The sequence below is a fragment of the Polyodon spathula genome, chromosome 4, assembly GCF_017654505.1.
Source record: "Polyodon spathula isolate WHYD16114869_AA chromosome 4, ASM1765450v1, whole genome shotgun sequence".
NCBI classification, from domain to species: Eukaryota; Metazoa; Chordata; class Actinopteri; order Acipenseriformes; family Polyodontidae; genus Polyodon; species Polyodon spathula.
The window spans coordinates 30429352-30456331 of NC_054537.1; the positions used below are offsets into that span (position 1 = coordinate 30429352).

General features: G+C 39.5%; 1 protein-coding gene across 6 annotated transcripts; it reads right to left on the reverse strand.

The window, feature by feature from the left end:
• Positions 1-9507: 9507 nt before the first annotated feature.
• Positions 9508-26910, reverse strand: fastk (Fas-activated serine/threonine kinase). 6 transcript variants are annotated; one of them, XM_041247619.1, is made up of 11 exons: positions 24881-24951; positions 24394-24445; positions 20191-20938; positions 16744-17214; positions 16268-16416; positions 15837-16053; positions 15502-15661; positions 14942-15033; positions 13445-14156; positions 11179-11293; positions 9508-10613 (listed from the first exon to the last, which is right to left on the reverse strand). In XM_041247619.1, exons 3-11 carry the CDS (start codon positions 20891-20893, stop codon positions 10527-10529), a joined length of 2706 nt encoding a protein of 901 aa, XP_041103553.1. In that variant the 5' UTR covers positions 20894-20938; positions 24394-24445; positions 24881-24951; the 3' UTR covers positions 9508-10526. The 6 variants fall into 6 exon arrangements, with proteins under 6 accessions (XP_041103553.1, XP_041103555.1, XP_041103556.1 ...); XM_041247621.1 differs by having other exon boundaries at positions 24920-24949; XM_041247622.1 differs by having other exon boundaries at positions 24905-24923.
• Positions 26911-26980: the final 70 nt, after the last annotated feature.

Sequence of the window (26980 nt, forward strand, 5' to 3'; positions counted from 1 at the left end):
AGAATTATGACTCCAGTTTAATATTACGTAGTTTTAATCTACAACATTTGCTGTCTCTTCTATTTTCATTAAATTTTAAATATTGTATGCCATTATTACAGCATTAAAAGTTGTTGGCAAGTGAAAAAAAACATTAGGTTATTATCATAACCCTGGTTCCCTGAAATATAAATGTAATCATTATAGAATGCGTATTTACCTCCTAAAGACCCGAATCCTGAATATTGTATAGCAAAGCTGCTGTTTGAGGCTGTGACGCAGTCAGGGCCCTGCCCCCGAAGGAACAAAAGGACTGCATTCACAAACCTCAACGTAATCTTCCCTTCAAGTATGGTGCAATCATGGACGCAGCAACCTTGAAGGTTAATGGTTGCATTTCAATTTCAGGGAACCAGGGATATGATAATAACCTAACGTTCCCATTCAAATATGAAATGTAACCATAACCGTATGGGTGAGAGTACCAAAGCCATCGCGGGCAAGATTGCAGAACGACCAGAACGCTACAAGACTAAGCGGAGAGGCTGCCCTGGCGTTACCATTTGGAACCCCAATAACAAGTAGCGAGGGTGAAAAAACTGAGGGACAGTTTCGCCTCTATGCCTGTGTTGTAAGGGTCGACTGGGAAGCTGCCCTTAACACTCTAGTTCCAAAACCAGGGTTTTCAGGATCCACAACATTCAGTCTTAGAACCTAGTAAAGATATGAGGAGTAGTCTACGACGCTGCATTACAAATGTCTCACAGATGCACCCTGGAATAAAGCCCATGAAGTTGCCATGCCCCTGGTGGAATGGGCAGTGAGCTTCTCTGGAGGGGGCAAGTTGGCCAGTGCATAGGCCATCTTGACTATGTCTGCAATCCACTTGGACAGCCTCTGGTCAGACTGGAAAGGAGGAGATAGCAAGAAAGAAAGCCACTTTAAATTATAAACATTTCAGCGCCGCTAAATGCAGGGGTGCATTAAGTATCACATTTAGCCTCCAGTGAGGGACAATGTTCTTCATAGGTGGCCGAGGCCACCGGGCCCCTTTTCAAAAATTGTCCTGCCAGGAAGTGAGCTTGACATGGCAAACTGAAATAGCTTTCAGATAGTCCTTTAACGTGAAGGGGGTGGGGTTTCCCCTCGTCAAACAGGTCCTGTAAAAATGTCAGTATTACTGCCATGGGACAGGTAATGGGGTTGAACCCACGAGGCACCACACCACAGACAGGTCTGCACATGGTACAATAATGCGTTATGTATCTGTCTGTTACGTATCCACCCTAACCGTTGTACAGCGCTAATGCAAAATGGATACAGGAAAGCTAAAGCGAGTTGTGCTTACAATTGAAAGGTTTTTTTTTTTTTTTTTTCCATAAACCTATGACTTTTGCTGCTGTGTAAATTACCTGACACTAATGAAGAGGTAGGAATTTTATGTAACTTTATATTGCAATTATTGTGCAGTCATTGTAATTAATTAATGAAGTACCTGACACTCCTGGGAGAGCCTGCCTGCTCTGTGTGGAATCTAATCAGCAGGTAGGTGTGTTCCAGCAGGGGGTTCATGTACAAAAAGGCTGCATTTATTCACTTCAGGGCTGCTGCAAAACCAAAGCCAACTGGGCTAAAGAAGCTGAAATTGGCTGGTTTGTGTGTGTAAGTAAGTGAGTGAGAGGATGGAGTGTGTGGTGACGTCAAGCCAAAATGCAGGAAGCAAAACAGAGACAGTACTGCAGGGCAAAGGTGCGTGGTACACCGTTTAAACAAAAATAAAGAAAATATTTAAACAAACACAGTTTACTCACAGAGTGAGAACGGGTGAACAAAAAATAATCACAGACACAAATAATACAAAACCGAATATGTCCGACTGGGCAGTAGCCTTCACGGTTTCGTTTTTCTTTCTTTTATTTTTACTCTCCTCCACTAATCCGAACACCCACCCATAGTGCAGAGAGCTGCAGGTTTCTATACAGGTGACCATCTCCCAATTAGCAACAAATGAATCACCTAGTGTAAACCTTTAGGTTGAGTTTCAGGCGGTGCTGGTGAGTCGCGTCTGTCCTTTCCCTATCTCTAATCTCCCTATCAATCACTCTTCCACGTCCATCTAAGTGTCCTGTTTCCTCTGTAGCATTGTTCATTTTTTCATACGAGCCGGTAGGCTACCAGTCTATATTCATAGTCTGTGGCTACCAGTCTATCATATAGTCTGGGTGTTCTACTTTAAAAAACGCAAAATATACTATTATTTATATATATATATATATCTAATATTAGTGGCTATATTTATATATAATCCCGCGGCCGCGGCCGTGCACCTCGTTTGCTATTTAAAAAAAAATAACGTGGTCGCAAACTACGCGTTACCTATAAGAGCTATTCTCAGAGTGAGCAAACTATTCTTCAATCTGTCATGGGGCTCCAAACTCCTATGCTATTCCACTAGCAACTATTTCTTCAATCAAGCATGGATATTCCGCCCATTCCCTCTCCTCCACTGGATATCAGTGACAGCCCCGGTCATTCATGGCTTCCAGACATCTCCTCTAATCCAGTTCCAGCAGCAGCTGCCACCATTCTTCAACCCCACTGCGGTAAAAGATTTGCTTTGTCTAATCCATCTCTAAGCTGCCACTTCTTCAAAGACTGGCTAGCTAGCTTGCCTCAAGTGGGGGTGCCCTCTCTGCCCAGAGGTTTTCTCTAAAAAAAAGGCTTTTTTCCTCTCCACAGTGCGGACAGCTTTCCTTTTGGGTCGTAAATAGTAACCTCTCTTTGTCTTGTTTGTTTTTTCCCCACTTAAGTCTATTTTGTGCAGTGGCTGCAGTCTTTTCTTTTCTATTCTCACATGTGTGGTTCTGCGGGGGGGCTGGGGGGCCATTTTTGGGGGGTTAGTGAGGCTCACTTTCCCCGGTCTCCCTGGGCTACGTCTCGATCTCCTGCCTGTCACTCAGCAGCGAATGCATCCCACCACACAGCAGATGGCTATTCTGTCATAAGCATTAATACCCTGTACCTTTCTAAACAAGGGATTAGAGGAGCTCCCTAATAGAAGCTGAATCTCAAAACAATAATTGTGTGAATATAGTAATTGTTACAGCTGTGTATAATGGTATTTAAAACAGGATTAATTGATTCCGACTTTTTAAATATCCACCCTTACTCTGGTCCTACAGCAGTCAGATAGGCAATGGACTACTGTATCTGTAAAACACAGAAATAACACAAATGAGAAATTTTCTGAACAAAAAATAGTAATACAACAATTACAAAAACAATATAAAACGTCCTGTGTGGTGAAATATAGCAAAAACATGAAAGAAAATAAGCTCCTACCAGAGCTATGCAGCCTGGGGGAAGAGCACAAAGTCTGCCGACTTATGTTGCTGGGTCCCTTGGAAGGAGCGACTCAAGCCACTGGCTTCACAGCCACAACAGGACATAACCACCAACAGGCTGTAGTGCACACAAAAACATGTAAATAGAAAAACTATTATAGCGCTTCACTTAATATCACATAAAAAAAGTGTAAAAAAACACATAAAATGCAAAATATATACAGATATAAACAACAGTTGTCCTTATCTGAACAAGGCTCTCCGTCACGATTGCATCACAGCCCCAAAGAGCAGCTTTGGTATTCACTACTCAGAATTCGGATATTGAGGAGGTAAACACCCATTCAGTAATGGTTACATTTTGTACCTGAAAGGGAATGACAATACAGTACAGTAAGTCAGAAATGTCAAGATAATGTCTCCAGCTCACAGTGGTTGTATTAATTGAGAGTTTTTGTTATTTCTTCCACCAAAAGTTGTACAAAATGTTTTTTTCAAACATTTAAATCCATTTTTTATACAACCTCCAAGTTTAAGTGCCCTGCAAGTCCCCTTTCTTCTGTCAGTTTGCTAAATAAGCAGTGAATTCATCAAGTGACAGCTTTTTTTTAAATATATATTTAGTCGTGGCCAATGATTTTTACTCCATTTTTCTCCTCAATTTAGAATTGCCAGTTGTATTTTTATTAATCCTGGTTCACCGCTGCAACCCCCTGGCGACTCGGGAAAAGGCGGCTGGCACACGAGTCCTCTGAAACGTGCCTAGCCGTCATTTTTCGCACTGCGGATCCACAGCGAAGCCACCAGACCTATAGTGCCGGAGGACAACACGGATTTGAATGGCTCCACTCCAGACCCGCAGGCGCCCTGTCAGCCACAGGGGTCGCTGTTGCGTGGTGAACCGTGGATTGCCCTGCCAACCTAAGCGCTCCCTACCCTGGCAGCGCTCTGCCAATTGTGCGCCGCCCCCTGGGAATTCCCGGTCAAGGTCCCAATAGTACAGCCTGCATTCAAACTTGCGATCTCAAGGGGCCGGTTTTTCAAAACCGGTAATCGGATTTCTGCATTCGATCTGGATTGTTCTGCAATTGGGTTTTTCAAAACATCAAAATGCGATCGGGATTACTGTGATCCAGATTTTGTTTGGGTAATGCGATCGCGCTTTTAATTTTGATTAAATGTTTCAATTTGTTTTTTCATAATTTAAAGAGATCAGGATTACTTTGACCCAAAATACCGGTATTATTGTGATCCTAGTGCGGAGGTAGATTTTGCTTTTAAATGATCACAGAACAACGATATTTTGTTTGAATTGTCATAGCAAGCACACACTATGTTAAAATCGAGTGTTATAATATCATATTTACATATTTATTTAAGTTTTGTATCCATGCAAGCAAAAAGGAAAACAATTATTTAGTGATATAGCTTTAATAAAAAAAAGAAGAAAAAGCATGCGCATACACCACATACACCTCCTTAAAGCTCGTCTGACAGACTCCCGACCGAGGAGGAAGACGATGAAGAGGTCTAAAAACACATAGCCTTTTTTCAAAGTTTTATTTCTATTCAATTTAGATTTAGTTATTTAATTTCTGCTAAGTAGGCATAAATAAAATAACAATTGATTGCATGCGTTATATGTGCACTAACATTAAAAGTGATTTTTATTTAAAAAAAAATAACTTAAAACGACATAAATAAAGTTGTGCATTGCTCATTATTACCACAGTCTTATTTATTTTGTTAAATTGGGCAATATCATAAATAATGGCCACGTAAAAAATTAAAAATAAAAAAAAATAAAAATAAACTACACTATTAAGAACTAGCCCACTTCAAAAAACTGGTGATTATTTGTGGAGGAACAAAAAAACTGGATAATTGAAGATGATATGGTAAGTAGTTGTTTCTTGATGTGACCAAGATGCAAAGAAATGCAGAGTCCTTTTCTTCAGATATTAGTGTGGTTTATTCAATATATGCAGGGAATCGTTTTCCCATTACAGAGCAAGCAGATTAAAAAACGCATGCAAGCTCTTTAATATCCATTTGCACCTGTTTTTTTCTCGTCCCCCGTTCCTGTAGGTTCAATCAAGACGGGACAACATCCTGTGATCTCCACCTGCGAAGGGTCCCATGTGTAGAGAAAATGATGTGTCGTGTGCTAAACTAATCTAAAGATTGCTATTGCAGAAAGTAAACAGGTTCTGGCTTGATTGTGTTTATGTTTTGTACATTTGTTCTTTTGTGTTCTCATGCTATCTGTCTTGGGCATATCGATCCCTCCAGCACTGGGTGATTAGGTTCTTCAGCTGATAAACTTCCACTTTTGTTTTATGCACTTCAGATGATTTTTGCCAAATCTTTCACCCATCAGTTTCTTCTACCTTCTCCACCACTTTTTCTGTAAAACTAACAAGAGTACAAAACTGTAAATACTTACATCTTATATTGCGTTAATTCTTCGTTTTCTATGTTCAACAATACTTCTCACCAATAGTGAATCTGTAATTCCTTAATGTAGGGGTTTTCAACCTTCTTTTGAAACTGTACCCCTTCTGTCTGGAGTTTTCAGCTCAAGTACCCCTTTCCAATTTTCACTTGACTGAATGGTCCCCCACAGTTGCAATAAAGGCAGAATATTCTGATTAACACATTTCTTTTTCCCCTGTTTATTTAATATATAATTTATGTCACAAGTTTGGGACTGACAAACTGCTGGTTTAGGACAGAATATCAAACCAGGCTTAACTCTTAAAACTTTCCATTACATGTCTTTGGATGCACAGAATTAAAATATAGAATCTGGGAATCTCTTTGGAAACACTTGCATTCGCTTTCTATTCAGCAAAGTTATTATAAATTCTACAAAATAAAGTGCACTGTAAATGTTTATCACATTTCCATTTACTTCTCAGCATAATTGTGTTTACCATTTAAAATGTTTACACTATCAAAAAACATTAACCTCAAGATAAAACTATAACTAACATTTACAAACTTTTTTTTTTTTTTTTTTTTATTAAAGCCAACATAAAAATGATCCAAAATGATTTGGTGTAACTTTCTGCCGCAGTTCCTGTACTCTTGTGTTTTCTTCATTTTTCTTTTGCAAGAAAGAAATTTATCCATTTCAACCAGCCGCCATTGCTGTTACTAGAAATGCATCCGCACCTAATAAATAAAACCAAAACCGTAAAAGTGTGAGAATTGCGATTATTATTTATGTATACCGGAGCATTTATACTTCTAAAACATACCCAAATATTGTGCTGAAAACAGTAATGTTTATGAGCAGCACAAAATTCTCTCCATAGGCAGAATCGCCAGAGGAAAGTACAGATGAGACAGATTCTGTGTTTAATACTGTTAACAAAATCAATTCAAGATCATTATTTTATTTCCCTTTCATTTTTATTTGTGCATTTCTGAGTCGTCCTGCGTACCCCGTATGACCCTTAGACGTACCCCCCTGCCTAAACGGATTAACCCTAAAGACCGTTACATTGATTCAATGAAGATAGCTAGAGTCCAACATTATTCATCCTGCTAAGAATTTGATCCAGAGACCATGCTGGAGCATCACAGAGCTTGTGGGAAAATGTATTACACAGAAAGTAACTTTAATTAACATTTTGTTCCATGATATAAGTGTTTTGGTTTTTTTTTTGCATATTTTTTATATTCATGTTTTTTGATAAATCTGTACTCAGGAGCTGCTCTTCAATTCCAGTTGCCTGTAATAGATATATGTAACTCGGTCTAGACCAGGCAAAGAGTCTTTTTAGAAGTAAAAGCCAACGTTATCTAGAAAGCAGCTACTTTGGATCTAGTTCCCGTTTGTATTGCTGTGCACTAGATGCGCTGGCACTTAAAAACATTTTGGATGACCTATTCTACATATATTTATGGCAAGCAACTAGGACAGAAAAGCTCATACTGTAGAACTGGAATTTATCCACTGTGCTTTTCTTCCCAAGATGTTAGCTGCAATTTTTCCATAACAGAAATACCGTGAGTACCTAAATACTGGATTCTGCTGAGCCAACGCCCAGGTGGCGTAAAGTTGTCTTTAAGGCAAAAGTGTGGGCGGGCGTTGACCCGGGCTGGGGTGAAATTACAGGTATGATTGCAGAGGAAGTATTTTTAACATTAGGTAGCTAGATTACATTTACAATTAGGCATGCTTAAAATTCAAAAGTAGAGCACAGCACACAGTCACGCTAAAGAATCAAGAAGTGCAGTTAACATATTTATTGACTGGAGAAATACAGTTCAAAGCTGCTGCAGTATGTCCTCTGTTTTGTCATTTCAAATCTTTTCACAAAATAAACATTAAACGTTAAAGCTGCAGTGTCCAGTGCAAACCCACATCGTGAAAAACCACATCTGTAAATGAAAAAAGCTCAAATAAAGGTTGCTATATTTAAATAATATATAAACACGTGAAATTTTCAGTCCACTAAAATAATGGTCTTACATAATCTCCGCAAGTAAGAAATTGCAGTGTCCAGTGTGAAAACACAACACGAAATAATAAATTAACATCCAAAGTAGCACTATAGCTTTAAAATGTTCAATACAAAAAATGGTGCCTGAGTTATATATAAGTGGTATTATATTATAATAGGAAAATGTAATCAATCAGACAGCGCAGTCTGTATCATCTGATCCGAAACCACCGAACTCTGCGTGTTCGTTATCTGAACCGAAGATAACCCGAACCTTGTGTCATTCACTGCACAGAGCAACTACTTCTAGGCAGTTTTTTCTATTCACGTGAGCCGTGATATTTCCCCTCAGGCATTATTTGCGCATGGTTATTAAAAATCGGAAATTAATGGTCAAAATGTTACTTTTCAGCTAAATGTTGGAGTGAAGTGATCATTCAAAGCAAGACGCTGACTCGGCAGAATCTGGTAGTTTAAGTATGTTATAGAGAAACATATATAAATACTGGGCATTTAAATCTATATGGGCACACAGTGTTAATCATTGGCCTGTTTCCAGTGGCATTCTTTCTTTCTGCCTCTTGCAGTGTCCAGTATACCATACAAAAACATGAACTTCTAGCACTATAAACAAAGGCAAGAACTGCAATAAGTAGTGAATCAGTGAAAATTTTTCAATACCATTACGCACAACAAACTAAAAGATTTGACACACTGATTCACCCCACTTTAAACATTTCTAATTGAACGGATAGTCATTCAAAATGTGACTGCTGAATACCACAGTAAGGTGCTGACTGCTGTTAGTCAAACAAAGACACTTGAAACACTGAATCTTCAATTCCAGTGCTTTTGGTTTGTAAGAACTGTTCTAAATGTTTGAAATGTATTGTCTGTTTTCAAGGTGGTTGACAGCAATTTACTATCGTGGATTTGTTGACTGACTAATCCACAGTTCTGTTTTGTCACAAATGCAGTTGTCGGTTGAAAATTAATAAAATATCAAATGGCGATGTTGTAAATGTTAATGTAATAATAATAATAATAATAATAATAATAATATTAAATAAATACTGATCATAACCTTTTTACCAGCAAAATGTGCAATATGCGTGACATGCCTGGGTTAAATATAAACTCACAGACCTTGTTATATCTTGTGTAAGGAAATAAAAAATTAAATATTGACAATAGTTATGAACTGAAGACTTCTGAAAAGTAAGGGTCTAATAATGTAAATATAATGTGGCATCTCAGACGTGAACACTAGATTCATATTTTGAATATCCAGTCTGGTGTACTGCTGAGTGTACATTCTCTGAACTAAACTAAGACACAGCCTTCCAAGGCTTTATTTCTCTAAAAATTGGTGCTTGTCATGTTTGAATATTCTTCATGGTTTGGACAAATATGCATATATTCTTTCATTTTTACAAATAAAAAAAAATAAACAGGGTAATGTATACAAGTAAAACCAAACAAAAACAAATGACAGACTTAATTTTAGACCTGATCAGAAAAATTAGTTTATGGCTTTTAGTTCTAAATTTCAGCAATTATTAGTAAGTACTGTATATAACCCTGTTTAAATCAATACAATTTTTGTTTCAATACTCTATTTCAATACTATATTTGTACAGCCACTTAATTTCAAAATAAGTCAATTTAAAATAATCGCTTTTCCAACAGAGAAACAGACACACAAACAATACAGCCTGACAGAGACAGCATTGCAAATGTAAAACTGGGGTTTATTTAAAAGGCATACCTCCACACCCTGAATGGGACTAGCACTTCACCATGCAATTCAATACACACTGCACAGTTCAACAAGGCTCGAGTTCGGTCTGGGGTTCTACCTGCTCCTTCAAACCATCAAGTAGAAAAGCCGTACAATATTATATATTATATATATATATATATATATATATATATATATATATATATATATATATATACATAAACAAACACCTCCACCCACCCAACCTCCTTGCTGACCTCCCCCCACACGTGGGTTATAGTTATATTAAATTATTAAATTATTCCTTCCTCCACAAGTTTACAAACTAAATAGGAAACTCCATCTGCAGTGCAAAGCTAACGCACACAGCAAGCAGCGAATATCACTGTGAACGAAGTTTATGTAATAAAAAAATGGGAGTAGTAAGAAAAATAAGGTTTCAATAATAAACTTGAAAGGATGCGGAAAAAAAAAAGGAAACATTTTTGTTAAAGCTTTATACAATCCTATTATCCACAGCTGGGTGTGTCACTGACCACTGGTTCTCCTGAAGCCACGAATTATTATTATCACTAGAATATGAAATTATCTTACATGTTCACGACCGCACGGCCTCCCATGCAGTCACACCAAGCTATGTTAAGAAATCCACCATTATTCCACCCTATCCCTCTCCCACATAGTTATTTTTGATTATTGAGATATTCATTTAACAGTCATTACCTTTAAAATCAACCTAAACCACTCCACCAATGACAGCTGTAAAAGACACTCACCCCCTCCCCCCAAAACAGTTGTAGCAACCTTCACATGGTGAAATACCCCAATATCCCTCTGACCCTGCACCACATCAGGAAAATAAATTCTTGCTCTCCTCCTCCCCCATGCTCAGATATCTGACACCCCTTGGTTCCCTGTGCCAGCAGTCTCTCAGACCATTATAGCAGTAGTAACAGTAGTACTGAGGTGAGCAGCAGGACTCTCTCGCTACGCTCAGCCCTGTGTGTGTCATAAGGGCACCTCCAGGAGTTTTTTGTGCAAGTACTGCTTCACCTCCTCGATCCCATTCAGCTTCTCCAGCTCGTGGTATGGCAACTGGATGGAGAAAGAGAGAGAGAGAGAGAGAGAGAGAGAGAGAGAGAGAGAGAGACAAGAATACATCATGAAGATATCAAACATCTCTTATCATAGAATAAAAAGGTATTCTCTGGACTCCAGTGTGAAATACAGTGTGTTCTGTGGTTGGGGAAAGGACTGAGCTAGCGTGTGGAAGGTACTCGGTTTGAGGATCTCAGTGGTTAGAGTGCTGGGCTGCCGTGTGGAATGTAGGGGGTTTGAGTAGCTTAGTGGTTAGGGAAAGGGCTGAGCTGCTCTGGAAAGTAGTGGGTTTGAGGATCTCAGCTGTTAGAAGAACTGCTGGGTTACAATGTGGATTGTAGTGGGTTTGAGTAGCTCAGCGATTAGAGAAAGTGCTGGGCTGCAATATGTAAGGTAGTGGGTTTGAGCATCTCAGTGGTTATAAAACTGGGCTTCAGTGTGTAAAGTGTTTTTGAGTAGCTACAGACTACAGGATAAAGAACTATATGAGCAGATCATAGCTATAAGGCCCAGTAAAGAGAACGACATTAAAAGTCCCTACTGTAAACAAAGGCAAGGTTACCTGGAGAAGGACATAGCCCAGCAGTTGAAGGTGTCTATCCCGCATGGCTCGAGAGCCCACCAGCACATCAGAGTTGTGGCAGTAGTGCCACTTATCATTCACTGACATCACCACCCTGGAAGGAAGAAGCAAAGCAGCAGCATAAGCCAGCACTGAAGAGCAGAGGCAGGACCCTATTATTATCCATGCTAAAAATGTCTTGTCTAGTCTTTATGTGCTTCATAAATCGCCATTTAAACAAAAAATACAAAGACATTTGTTAACTTTCTACATACTGAAAGTTAAGATTCTGCAGCTGCCATCAGCAGGTATTTCATAGCATAGTTTGAGTTTGGATTGGTTTCAGAGGTTAGTTCTGACTACAGGTGTTCCACTTAGCTTAACTTAAAAGGTTAACATACACAGTGTCATCCCATGTTACTGAAACCTGTGAATGAGAGTTAAATATTCCCTCCAAAATCACTGGGGTACTATTGCCAGAGAGAGAGGAGTGGGCCACTCGGCTCTAACTGTAAACATTTAAAGAGGATTAAAAAAATACATAAAATAATTTTGGGACTAAATGATGAAAACAAGAAGGGGGTCAATAAAGGTTCCTTTAGACCAGGGGTCTTGTATTTCGTATTTCTTTGAGGGCATGAATGGAAAGCCAATGTGCTTTATTTGTAAGCAACATGTGGCTGTTGTGAAATAATACAACATTAAAACAGACTATGAAGCAAACCATGGCAAGAAATATGGTACATATACAGGAAGGGTACTTGAAGATAAATAGTCTGAATATTAGCACAGTCATTGAAAAAGCAGCAATTGATGTTTACTAATGCTTGTAGCATAAGTGATGCTGCTGTTAAGGCAAGCCTGACTGCTCACAAAATAGCTGTTTCTTCAAAACCATTTTCTGATGGAATTTTTGAAGAAATGCTGCTGAAATAGTGTATTGAGAAGCAGCAATCTTTCTCCGTCTTGAATATCAACAAATCAATCCCAGTCATTTGCTCCAGATGTTGATGTGCTGGTTCAAGCAAAGGTTCCAGGTATCAGGAGCAGCAATTGCAGTCACTAATGTTATTTGTCTTTATCTTTTTGCTGAGTGCTAAATAAAAAATTGATCAGAATCTATTTATATTTTGCAATTTTTTTTTTTTTTTTGTGTTGGGACGAACATGAATTTTCATGTTTGGATATTCGTTCAAGATTTAGATATTTGTTCAGTTATTCGTTTTAAAAACGTTATCAAAGCCATTATATGTAGCACTGTATTAAAGTTGAAAAATATTCCAGAATTAAGAAGGGCCTTACTTTACCCTTGTGAATTAACTACAAAACAAAGAAAGCAATACAGTAGTTAAATCGTGTGTCTGTTTCAAGTAAAAACACTTTTTTTTTTTTTTTTTTAAATAATCACTGCCCTTGTTGTGTCTTGGCAATAAACATAGTGGTCATAGACTCGTTTTTATAAAGTAATAACATTGGCTTTTAACTTCAATAAACACTTAAAATAAAACTCACGTTAAAAAGACAGCGTTGTACAATATAAACAATATTTACTCACTGTTTTTAGGATTGCTAAGATTGCATCATGAAAGAAAATTAAAACGTTGGTTAATATACGAGTTTTGTAGGTATGACCTGTATCATAGTATTACAGACAAAAACGGACACCGATTGTAGTGGCGGTAAGAATCCAAGCGTGCAACTTGTATCTTCCAAAATAGAAAGCTATTTTATTTAGCAAATAGAGTGAACAGCAACACTCGGGCTGATCTCAACTGACAGTCAGAGCACACCAGGAGAACACCCCCTAGTGCTCCATGCCCCCCTCTCCTCACAGCAGCAACTCCTCAAATCTCGCTGCTGGCTTCCCGCGACTATATATATATATATATATATATATATATATATATATATATATATATATATATATATATATATAAAAAAAAAATAATCTCACACAGATAAAATAATTTCTGACGGATACAGACATTTGCTTTTTGTCTTTTGAATACATGTGAAAAAACGTTACTTCTTTTATGTTTGTCCCAGCACAATTTTTTACTTTTTTTTTTTTTTGCCTGTATTCTAGTGAATAAAAAAATAATATTCCACGGGCCAGATGACATCGCTTCAGGGGCCGAATCCGGCCTGCGGGCCGTATGTTTGACACCCCTGCTTTAAACCAAAAAAGGTTTCTGAGTTGGACTAAGATGTTTATTTTAATTAAATCATATGCAAACAGAGGGGAAGCCAGGAAGGTTTCACTCACCTCCTGATCTCGTCCCGGTGCTCCATTGCCCTACGCTCCTTGTCTGCTTGCCTACCCCCCAGGTTGTGGAGTTGCAGCGGGGAGGCAGGGCTCAGTATCTCTATGGTCCCCTTCTCTGTTGCAGCCCCTTGGCCTCCATTGGGGTACGGCACGCTCTCATAGAAGTTGGGCAGCTCTCGCTCTTGCCCGGCTACCACCTCCTCTTCCAGGATCTTCCCAATAGGGAACTGGAAGAGGGATGTGGAGGAGAGGCTCGGAGAGCACTCTGCCGGCCCCCCAACGCCTCCCCCAGCCTGTGCCAGGCAGTCCGAGGGGCTACTGAGGGTGGAGCTGTCCTGGCTCTCCAGAGACTGCTCCTTGGCTAGGCTGCTGTAGTAATCGGAGGGCGGTTGGTAGTAGGGGCTGTATTCTGCTCCTCCCCGCTGCCCCAAGGTGCCCCCTGAAGGAGGGGGGCGCATGTGGTGTGAGAGGAAGGCTACCTCAGGAACCAGGTCCTCCCCACCGCACTTCTCATGCCCGTCCTCCAGGGAGGAGGAAAAGGGGGAGAATTTGTGGAAGTCCGAGGTCAGAACAGACACTGCAGATTGAGGATCCGGAGGTTTGGGGGTCCCTGACCCCAGTGAAAGGCCTGTCGGTGTGGCTCCTGATACGGCTCCACTGTTCCCTTTGATCTGCAGCACCCTACCAGAGCTGTTTATCCACAGCAGAAAATCTGGAACCAAGAGAGTAAAAGACAAAACTGAAGATAAGTAAACTGCCTTAACCCTTTGCAGATGGCCCATTTTAATTTCAATTTCATTGGACTGATAATGTAATTGCCTACAACGTGATGGCAAGGGTGTCATTTTTCAAATTAGCATCAAACTCTTCTTCAACCAAAACACAGATAGTTGGGTCTACAAACCAAGAGCAATATTTTTATTTTTAATTTTAGCAAATTTTGCTAGTTTTCAATGATTCTAGTCAAGAATCTGAAGTTGACGGGTCTGCACACCCATCAAACTAAAAAATAAATCATGGTATTTATGCAATTCTTTCTGAGGGTTGTGGCTATCACTGGTAATTTTGCAGTTTTTAGGTAGAAGATCAGTAAACTATACTTATAAAGACATTTCTAAAGAAAACTGAATTTGATTGAACTTAAACACACTTGTTTTTACATTGAAACTGGGTCATTGTTGGGTATACTTCATCAAAGCATGAAAACTCTTTTCCTAATACTCTGCTTTTTGAAAGTATAATGCTGAATATTTTAGGTGGCTATTTACACTGATACAAGCCCTAAAGTCAAGTCAGTCGGATTTCAAACAGTTAGAATATTCACAGTCTGCAAAGGGTTAAAAGGACCTGCACCACAGCAACAGCTGTCACACTACATTTAATGTATATATATATATAAACACACACACACACAGTATTTCCTCTTAGGTTCATTTATTTAATTATTTATTTCATTTCATTAAAACTTAAAATAATACAAAATGGAGGAGTTGTTACCTGTGTAATATCCAGGAGCCAGCACCTCGTCCTGCTTGTAAGACTGCTCCCCAACCAGCTGTCTCAAAGCCTCTGCAACAAGACCCTTATAGCTGCAACAGGGAGAACAAATGGGTTAGAAACAGACACAGGCAACTGAGTACCAACACACCACAGGAACATTTGCAGTAAAAATTCATTGCAACAGTTTAATTAGGCACAAGGGGTGACTTCTAGTGTTTATTTTGCATAAGAAGAGTGAAAACACTTTTGCATGACAATGGTTAATGGTTCAATCATACAGATTCATAGCTAATGTCAGATTCACAGCTAATTTCAGATTTATATCTAAGAAAAAGTGCTATATAAAACAGATGTGTGTTGTTGACCAAAAAGGTTGAGCACTGGATTTCCTTCACTAAAGGGCTTTTACTGCTGTGCGCAGATGGCGTATAATTATCTCATGCATAAGGAAAGCCGTAATGCACCTCAGCCTTAAGTGATCAAGTTTCTCTCTCCCTGTTTCTTTCTCTCTTTCTCTCTGAGTCTATTAATATCATTGTTTATGTATGCACACTCACCTGTACTTGCGGTTGACCTCGTCAGCGGTCAATGCGTGGTCAAACATCAGCACCTTGTGCCCCTCCTCCAGCCTCGGCCCTGTGTAGTCACTGTACTCCAGCTCCACTGTGGCGTCCAGCAGAGACAGGTAGCGGCGCACAATGAGAGCGTATGGGCTGTCTGTGGGCAAGAGAGAAGGCTCATCAGAGCAGCTTTACGCACTCACAAACGACTCATGCTTTTGATTCTTTCATTTTGTAGCTGCAGCTGTAGCTCTCAGACACATAAACCACCCTTTACAAATGCTTCATTTTAATGTAACTAACATGAAGCATGTCTCCTCCATTGCACTTACTGGTGACGTTGCTGATGAAGGTGCTGGAGAAGACGCGGTGCAGGATGAGCCTGGGGAAGTGCCCCAGCTGGAACAAAGACATGATGATGTTGACAGTGGCGAGTGGGGAGTTCATGGCTTTCTGCTCCAGCACTGATTCCAGCTTCTCGAAGAACTGTGCCTCATTGGAAGGCCGGTAACTCATCCTGCTGAACGGGAACACCAGCTTCTGGATCACCTGCAGAGGACAGGCGGAGGTTCAAGGAGGGCTTTCCAGCAGGCATAAATACCGGAAAAGCTTGAGTATTACATTAGAAAAGGAGATGATAATGGTTTGGTTACACCTCTGTTAAATATTTAGTATAGAATATTAGAATCTATTTTATAGATTTAGACCATTTGCAATCAGGCCTGTAAATTCTTGCCAAAAGGATGCTGGCAAAGCATTATACCTTGCTGTCGAGATATTCCCCCTTTTTGACCACAAACTCTGCAATGGTGTCCAGCAGTTTGGTTTCCCGCAGTCGGTGTCTGGCAATGTATTTTGCAATGAGGGCCATCGTATAGGGAGTGATGCTGTCTACTTTCTTAGGAAGCTCCTCTGAAACACAGGCAGAAGCACATTTCAGTACACAGGCACCAGGAACACTGCATCTTGATCACAGACTTGCCATTGGGCTGATATACATGACTTGTCAATGTTACATTTTCATGGAATGGCTATACAACTTAACCACAGGAATGGATTATTTCATCAATTTCCATTCAAACTAAACCTGGTACAGCTATGTTGCATTGTGGTTGGTTCCAGAAGCTGCTACAATCGGATTGGATTGATTGTGGAAAGGTGAGTTTAAATAATGGGTCAACTTGGGTTGCAGGGAATAAATGTCTGTAAATATAAAAACTAAAAGGTTGAACAAAGTACCAGCGAGGCTGCTGATGAACTTCTCTTGGCGGTTCTCGTAGAAGAGCTGCGAGCTGAAGATGATCTCCAATGACTTGTTGCTGGCCTCGCGGGCACAGGCAGAAAGCATCTCGTCGAGCAGCACCATCTCGTGGTCACGCACGTTGCTGACGCTGGCCAGCGTGTGCTTGACCAATCGCAGGATCTTGCGGTTGGCCAGGAGCTGCTCTGGAGTGTATCCGTCAGCCTGCAGGGCCCGCCACTTGAGGCGGTAATAGGAGAGCAGCAGGAAGAGCGTCTGAGGGTGGCGCTCCCGCTCGATGTTCTTCTCCAGCCCTGACAGGCAAGACTCGATCAGCGGGTGCTGGCTGGACGGATGCAGCTTCATGCTGCTGCTGAACACCATGGAGAGGTCCTTCTGGTTGAAGTGGGAGAGGCGACTGCGAGACTCCTCCTCCAGCACCTGCACGATCTGGGAGTCACTGGGCAGACCTGGAGGGAGGGAGGGAGAGAGAGACAGAGGGAGAGGTTATACAGTACCTAGTTTCTATCAGTGACAAAACTTCAGAGATATAGAAAGATAGATAGATAGATAGATAGATATAGATAATGTAGACTAAATGTTTCACCCTAAGATTCATGTTTACAAGCTCTTAAAGGGATTTCTTTTTACCATCTATATTTTCTTAATATTTTATATTTAATATCCTATTATGAATGTTCTCCATCAGTCTCTACAGTTTCTACTTAGAGCATTATTTACCTGGCTTACTAACTAATCCACCCAGACTGCTTCTGAAAATAATTCAAACTAAAAATGAGTTTCTATGAACAAAGCAACATTGGAAGCATAATCTAAGGGATATGGCATATCAACATGTTAACAAAAAGTAATGTGGAAATGTGAAATATGATTGTATCATCCAAGGTAAAACAGCATGGAATGCAGGATGCGCCCTATAGCCTGGGCATCGCTGGTTTGAGTCCAGGCTATTCCACTGCCGACCATGGATGAGAGCTCCCAGGGGGCAGCGCACAATTGGGGGGGGGGGGGGCTTAGGTTGCCCAGGGTGACCTCTGGTCAACACAAACCAGCGACCCCTATAGTCTGGCTGGACGCCTGGGGCTTGCGTGTAAGCTGCCCAGAGCTGCGTTGTCTTCCGACGCTGTAGCTCTGAGGTGGCTGCATGGTGAGCCTACAGTGTGTAAACAAGCGGGTGGCTGACGGCACACGCTTCGGGGGACAGCGTGTGTTTGTCTTCGCCCCTCCAGTCAGCACAGGGGTGGTAGCGGTGAGCTGAGTCCAAAAATAATTGGACATTCTAAATTCGAAGAAAATAATAAAAACAACTGCTGACGACTAAATTAAAAAAAAAATGTAAAGAATTATTAAAAAAATAAAAATAAAAATACAAATTCTGTGCTCAATATGAAAAATGTGTGATGTATATAAATTATGGCTGTGAATTCAAATCTAGAAAATATATTGTATAACACAGCAAATTGTACTGATTTACCACAAAATCCTGTAAACTAATAATGGAAGAGATATAATGTATCCTCTGCATAAAGAACCATTAGAAACCTCAGAACTAGTTAGATCAGATCAAATCAGACAGCTGGGGCAAACTTGGCCACACTTTTTTATTCATGTTGCTACCAGTTCCTACAGCACCAAAAATGGTAACAGATTAAGCACTATTTAAGTAATCTTTAATGAAACAAAAAGCAAAATACACAACTAATAACATTTATAAAAAAAAAAAACTTATTTTATTTGAAATATTTGTTTATGATAAAAGTATTGGCACCCCTGCTATATTATATTGTATGTCCTGCTTTTGCTTTATATGGCCATTCCAGAACTTTCAGCTTCTTTTTCTTCAAGAATCCCAGAGTTGACTTAGTTGTATGCTTTAGGTCGTTGTGGTGTGGGAAGATAAACAGTCTGCCTAGAGCAGATGGTAGCACTGTACTTTGTAGAATGTTTTGATGCATGGCACATTCATTCAATCTTCAATCACATGAATGTCTCCAGTCTCTGAACTGCTAAAACACCCCCCAAAACCATGATCAAACCACCTCCATGTCTAACTGTAGGTGCAAGTTTTTCTTCATTGAAGGCTTTCCCTTTTTTTCTCCAAACTTACTGAGGTCCATTTTTGGGGGAAAGTTCTATTTTAGTCGCACTGGAGCAGATAATTTTGTTGAAGAATGCTTTAGATTCCTGTTCATTGTTCTTAGCAAATTTTAAGTTTGTTCTATCAATTTTCTTTAAAAGTGGTTTGCTGTGAGGTCTAATTTCATAAAACTGTTCTGTGTTCTGGTGCCTTTGTACAGTTCTTGTTTGCACTATTATGCCTGATGCTTCTAAATCGGAAGCATCAGAGATCCCCATAGAGAATCAGTTTAGATGCCTTGATCTGCAAGTGCTCATCTGACCTATGCACCACGTTACTGGATCCTCCGCTGATGCACTATCCTTGCACTACTGTACAACTAATATGTCATTGTAGATACAACTTGTTGCATCCTATTTCATGTAATCTGTACTGTATTTAAATACTCACTTTGCATTGTATCTCCGTACTGCTCTGTAACATGTGTAAGTCGCCTTGGATAAAGGCGCCTGTCAAATAAATAAATAAACAAATAAATAGATAAATAATCTTTCTTTAAATCCTTGGCTGCTATTCTTGAAATTTTTTTTTTTTATCTGCTCGGAAGATTCTCCTACCTGCTGTACCCGTAATTTTCTTTGGATGTCCACTTCTTTCAAGCATTTCAGTTGCTTATAGCTGTGATTGTGGATTTTGGTATTCCATATGTCTTTGATACTGTTCTGTAGCCATGCCCTTGTTGTGAATCCAACTCCTTTGTCTTGACCATCATCTGCTATGTTGCCAAAAAAAAATCTTCTTCAACAGATCTGGGAAATAATGATCTCTTTTTCTGGCTATTGACTTTATAGTGTATCTTAGTTACAGTCTAATAGTTTTCAATCAATGAATACATTTTTTAATTAATTCTATTTATACAAAATTAACATACAGTAAAGGTGCCAATACTTTTGTCATGAAAAAATATTTGAACTACTTAAGTGCTTTTCTTTTTTATATAAAGAATTTTTGCTCAACTAACAGAAATTGTGTATGTTGGTCTGTGTTATATTTAGTAGCTAATGTTCACTAAATGCTTGTATTTATCATGTTTTGTTGAATTATCTTATAATATGTTTATATTTATATAGTTTATATTAAGAGTGCCAATAGTTTTGTCTGCAACTGTAACTTGTATCTAGTAAGCACTGTGTACACACCGCGATCCACAATGTGATAACTTGTAATGTGATATTTTATAATGCAATACTTTGTACTGTGATATTGTCTAACAATTGTAAGTCGCCCTGGATAAGGGCGCCTGCTAAGAAACAAATAATAATTATAGTAATAACAATAATCCACTCACCCAGAGCTGCTACAGCATAGAGGCAATTGACAATGCTGAAGTTGTCGAACTTGGCGCAGTCACTGACAATAGCATCACATAGCGTCTGGAAGTCCTGCTGCTCTGAGATCTGCCGATAGTGGCTCTCTCCCCCAGCAGCCCCCATTGCTGGGCCACTCACCCCTCCACCTCCTCCCCCCTGCTGCTGCAGGAGCTGCCCAATCTTCTGCAGGGCGATGGGGTAGTGGTTGTAGGAGATCTTTCCTGGGTTTTGGGTGACCCAGCGCAGCACTTCATCCACAGTGCGTGAACGGTCTATCAGGCGCTTCATGGTAAAGAAGGTGTCATAGCTCATCTTCTCGTGGATGAAATTCCAGGTCTTCTTCTTGCTGTGGTGGTGGTAGTGGCTACGGTGCCCATCAGGCCTCCCCTGGTAGACATGGGGCTGGTAGTTTTGTGGGTGCGGGTGAGACTGAGGGAGGTGGTGGTTGTCTAGCACTGGAAGCCCTCCTCCCCCAGCGCCAGCCCTCTTGCCTGGCTTACCGCCACCACTGCTGTAGAAGCGAGTGGCATACATCATTGAGGGATGGGTGAGGACGCCGGTGGTCACAACCAGAGGTGATGTGTTGGTGCTGCTGCCTGGCTGACTGTGCAGTCCCTCTGCGAAGCGAAAGATGGCTGTCCCACGCGTTAGGGGGCCAAGCCAGCAGGGTAGCCGGAGCATGGTAGAAAGAGGTAGCCGGATGGGGTTGAGGACAGCACACTATACCTGCAAATTAAAGAAAAATAAAGGGGCTTTAGAACAGCCTTAGATTAGTCTTGACAAAACCTCCTGCCACCCACAGCATCCAGCTACCTGGTTTATGGCCGGTCAGATTGAAATGTCTTTTGTTCATCAGCTTGACAAGTCAGTACCAAAGCTTATTTGTCTGCCCTCAACTGCAACTAATGGCCAGATAAAATTAATTTTAAAACTTGGGGCAATAATGATAGCACTGATTTACACGTAGTTAAGCCTTGGAGAGTTACTGGAATTGAAAAGCAGGAGGCAGTGGTTTAACTTATCTATACCTGTTGATAAATTAAATTTAACAAAATAATTTGACAAGCATACATTTTTTGGGGTATAAACCTTTAAGGCTGGCCAAGGAGACTTGCAGTTAATTACATTTCAAAACAGCATGCTGCATACAGTACCTAAAAAGGAATTCCCTTTTTATTTCACCAGTCCAGGGAGATATAACCAGGACACACTGTGTACAGTTATTTCAAGTTCCGGTGTAGCAGGGGCCTTTTCTGCCACGCAATGTTTTTTTTTTATTTTCTCCCCAAATAAAAAACAAAGGATTTCATTTCAATTGTATTCAATTTATAATTCAACCACTTGTGTCAATGTCATTTTAAGCTAACCCTGAACCCTTGAAAATGCCTACATCTTTGAAATATGGGTGGGGATAGAATGTACAAATAGGAACAGTATGTGGCATTGTATGTCAAGATTTACAAAATGTTCAACATCCAATATTCTAACTGAAAAATAGTTTTACCCTACTTCAATTACTTGTTTTTGAGCCCCGTATCTCTTGAAATCATATGGACCTGTGTGTATGTTGACTACTGTACAATATCTTTTTTAAATTTAGTGTGTCCAATTACAATTTTTCCCCCTGATTTTTTCTCCAAATTTGGAATGCCCAATCATTTTTCTCCTAACCGCAGCAATTCCCCACATGGCTCAGGGGACCTGATGATTCAGTGGGCGTCCTCCTATCCCACAGCCAAGCCAGCTTCCTTTTTCACCCAGGAACTCAAGAGAGGATGTCAGTGAGTCTGGAGCAGCCCTGCAGCTGTCCGCCCTGAGCCCACTGGGCATCTGGCCAGCGGGGTTCGCTCTAGAGCGATGAGGGGAAATAGTTCACTACCAGTTTTACCTCCCTAACCAACGGGAGCGCCTGGGCCAATGTGACGCTCCCTATGGAGTCCCCAGCGAAGACCCGTGTACTCCACTCAACAAGGACTAACCCTGCACACCAGTGGCTTCACTTCTACCAGGTGAGCCACTCGGGGACCCCCTACTGTACATGTTTACCGCATTTCTTTGTATGGAAAAGACACTTCAGAAATATTGAATAAGAAATATATTTGCCAACACCCCACACTTTTATGTAAACATAAAATATTAACACCCCTTCTTCAATTAAGCTTGAAACCTTTGACTTGGTACTATAGAAACCACCATTTGACTTGATGACATTTAGTTTGCAACATTTTGCCACTAGACTGAAAACTTTTGATTTGGGGTCAGAATGACATAGCAAAGATGATATAGTTCTAAAAAGTGAATGTTTTGTAGGGCAATATGTGGATAGTTCTTAGATGTTTAACTGACTTTCTGTCCTTCTCAAAATTATTTTTAAAAAGTACTTGGCAAGAGATCCTGGGTTTGAATGCCTCAGATTCACAATGACCTTGGGAATGTCCCTTAATAGTGACCTGTCTGTATTCAATTGCCCCATTCCTGCTGTTTCATGATGTGAACAATTTTTGGACGCTGCATAAGTACAGTATAAACAAAGATAAGTCTTGAATCAGTTACAATAATTCACCGTTATAATGTATATAAAGCTTTGTCACAATTTGTAATCATGAAAAAAAAAGTTTCATTGTTAACATATAACTGTATTACCCTACTTTTAGCAAACAATATGAAATGCTAAATTGAAATTGCAAGCCCTTTTCTAAGTGTTGCGTTTGAAATATGTAATTCTGTACTAATTAACTAATTGTTGAAATGACTGTTGCATAAAAAAATGGCATCGCTTTTCTGTTGACTTGTTCTCTGACTGTGGTTTCTGTTAACGAATCCAGTTTTCTGTGGATTTCGTAACACTAATCTGCCTCGTACCCTGCTCTTCAAAGCCGTTCAGCAACTTTTAGTTAGTAAATTTGTAGAATTAATTAATCTAAAGATCAAAGGGTGACGTCACAGAAATATGTTAAGGACAACTAACCGACACAACGCAAGCTATTCATTACAGCTTGCAATTAAGTGTAGAAAAATCATTTGTACCCGGGTTGAAACGTCTATGGCCTGAGGACTGCCTGGGAGCAGTTACTGGGTTCATAAAAGGGCAGTCCATCAGCAAATTTAAATGTATTGATTTTATTGTTCAAACACCTTTGATCCAATTAGTACCAACACCTTGGAGGAAAGGAATAAAAGTGAATACTGCATTGTGGACCGTTTGGTTTTCGACTCTGTTGTTAGGCTAATTTTTTTTGTGTGTGTGTGTGTGTGTATCTAACCTGGGTCAATGTGACAGCAGTTTCAATCTTTTTATCCATGGAATAAATAGGATTTAACAACATTTTATAAATTCATACACACAAGCCAGTTCTGGTGGTGCTTGTCGTGTGTAAAAAAAAAAAAAATGGATTACATTTGGTGCCCGCCTACAGCCTGTGATCACGTTTTAGAGGAATTCACCGTATATGGGACCTCTGAGCACTGCGACGGCACACCATCAGCAGTCTGGTCAGTAGTTCTCTGCTTGAAAAAGGGATTCTATATTTCTTGTCAAAAAAACAAGGACTAATGTTTTATACATTTAGAAAATATTTTCGCGCATTCAGACACCGGCAAGGGCAGCAATGTACATAACTGTCTTGTAACACAGTTTCTCCCCGAAAAATTAAGACACTGAACACAACAGATTTAGATAAACAGAAAAAAAAAAGCCAAGGCTTAGTACAGTCGTGTTATGAACATAAAATAAAACTACTGTACAATTTCCGGCTTCGGGTTAGAGGGAATGGCTCCACCCAAAGCTTGGCATTGAATGCATTTTTAATTTGTATTATTATTTACTAACTGTAATTTGCTATAATTCATTAGAATTGGAACACATCTTCAACATTTCAACTTTTCATGTTATTGTCATTTGAATATCATCTTTTTTCATTCAAAAGTTTGATTTCAAGAAGATAAAAACACAACAGTAACAGTCAATAGTACTACCAGTCAGATTATTGTTGACATGCAAAACACAGTTGGTTGCAAATTACATTTTTCAAGGTTGTCAACACTGATCAAATTCTTAGTGTGTTTTTATTTCCCAACAACATTTATACAAAACTCAAACTAGCTGTGTGTTATGCTGTATAAGAGTTATATGATTATACAGTACGGGTTTATACAGAAATGTATTTTCTTAGTTCACTTACATGTTTGTATGAACGGTGACTGAGTGAGTAGGTACTACTAATAGTAAGCTTTCTTCAGTCCATTTTCCAATACAGAACACACGCCACAAAAAACAAAAAACAAAAAACACAACTTTAATAATTTTTAAAATCCTCTTTCTTCTGGATATAAATAAATAAATAAAAATTACGATCCCAGCTTTTCTAGTTCTATGGACTTATGTTAAAAAAAAAAAAAAAGTCAGAAAGCTAAATTATTCTCCTCTGGTGAAAATAAACATCCAAAATGTAATAACTATAAAAAGTCATTTCTGCTAAACCGCTGCATTCTGAAACTGATTATACATTGTAAATAAATAAATAACATAAAAACAAATCCGTATGTATCCAAGCAGAATGTGTTGACAGGGAAGATCCGTATTGTTTTGATGTTTTAATTTCCTAACCGATACCAAAATAATTTTTAGTAGGAAGTATTTGCAATGAACATCTTACAAAAATCGTCTACCGGTTTATGTTGTGCCCTCATTACCCCCGATATCAGTACCGGTTCTTCCCCTCCCCCGTTCTCAATCCTCAGCCGCTGCCCCTGTCTCCGCCATTTTTCCGGTAACCAGCGGCCACCAACTCCACCCCACCCCTTTGCACCTACAAACCAATCAGCGAGTGGCACCACTACCAAAAGTCCAATCATATTTGATCTCAACCTCTAATGGGAAACCCTTGAAAGGTAGCCCACAGATATAGCAGGATTAGATAGGACATGACGTAATTTTGATGTGCTTTTAAAGACGCCATCTTATCTAGGGTATAAGTATAGTGGTCGTGTTCTTGTAGTATGGAGGGCCATCTTATGGAAGGCCATCTGGTGCTGTTAGTACACGTTTCAAATAAATTACTACGTGCAGTACTGCGATCCACTACACGTACAAATGTGGGCCAATCAATTCTTTAGAAATGAAATAAGAGCCAATTTATGTTTAAAGAAAATAGTACGTGAACAAAACGATCCAATGAAAAGTCGCCTCACATTTTGTAACGTTACACAAATGTTGAGGCTGTTATATCAACCAATTATTTATTTTATATAGCGCTTTTCATAGTGGACCACCATCAAAAAGCGCTTTACAATATAGTGAAGAACAATGCATAGTGCATTAAATACAAACAGTAAAAACTAAAACAAATGCAAATACATTAAATACAGGCATAATACATTAAATACACGGCTAGGATGTGAATTCTAAACATTGTGGATGCGTGTGTCATACAGAATCATGGAGCGGAAAAATCTGAAATCGCTTTTTTGACAACAACGTAACTGATATCAGGCTTAAAGAGCATTGAAAGCAAAAGGGACGCCGCTGCTGTACCCTTGAAAATGAAATAAATAATTGCTAAATCATTTACAGATATCTCGAAATAACTTAATGTTCACTTGGAGATATCTCTAAGTAGACAGGAAATCCACTGAAAACACAGAGCACTTTCACAGGAAGACATTTGACTATATCTCTAAATGACTTCAACTATATTTGAACTTGGGTCGAACACTGAATGCACGCCTGCCACTGGGCTCCCCTGGGTCCTAAAACCATTCTAGGGGCTCATTCACATTGGGCACTGTATGCCTAAGATAATTTCAAGACGTGTATGACCAGAGGTCATGATTAGGGGTCTTCCTAAATCGCGATTTCCCAGTTTAATTTCCGTTTCCATCCATTCCCGCAAACATAACCACTCCATCACAATCGGCAGCCATACTGGTACGTGGTCTATTGTAGAGAAGGCCACAGCTTGCAACAAACACCAGAAATATGGGGGTGTTTCTTTTCTTTTCTTTTATTATACACTCTGGAAACAAATACTTGAACGAAACTCCGGGTAGGCGAAAGTAAATTATACTACAGCACCAACATTTGAAAATTGATGGGAAAATAAATCACGTAGAAATCACGTATGATAATGTTTAGCAATTTTACCAAGTCTAACATCACATGTCATTCCAGCTCAAGCAGACCAACTTCTGTGGCAGTGTTAACTCAATACATAAATATGTGATGGAGAAAAGGCTGAGGAAGAGGTTTATATATATATATATATATATATATATATATATATATATATATATATATATATATATATATATATATATATATATTTAAACACCGCTTCCTCAGCCTTTTAGTCCATAACATATACATAACTATTGAGTTAATATATATACACACGCACACACACCACACCGTCTGGTGTGTGGCTCCGAATATTACGAGGCAGTAAATGAACAGAATCATTTAAAAGTGCACCACCCACTCGATATGTCGCGGGTATCGGGGTCCAGTATAAATCCGCTATATAGAGAGAGACCCATAGAAAAACAAATAGGTTAACGTACTGTATAACCACTCCCTCGTTTTATCGGGTGCGCCAGGGTCCAGTATAAAGTCCTCTACGCAAGCCGTTTTTTCTCATTTTACCTATAAAAAAGCGCACCGTTTTAATTCGTACTGCGGAAGGAAATTGCTTCTCATCAACTTAAAGTGTCCAATTATCACGAGTCTTCCTCTCCTTTCAAATGCACAAACTGCATTGAGAGAATCGCATT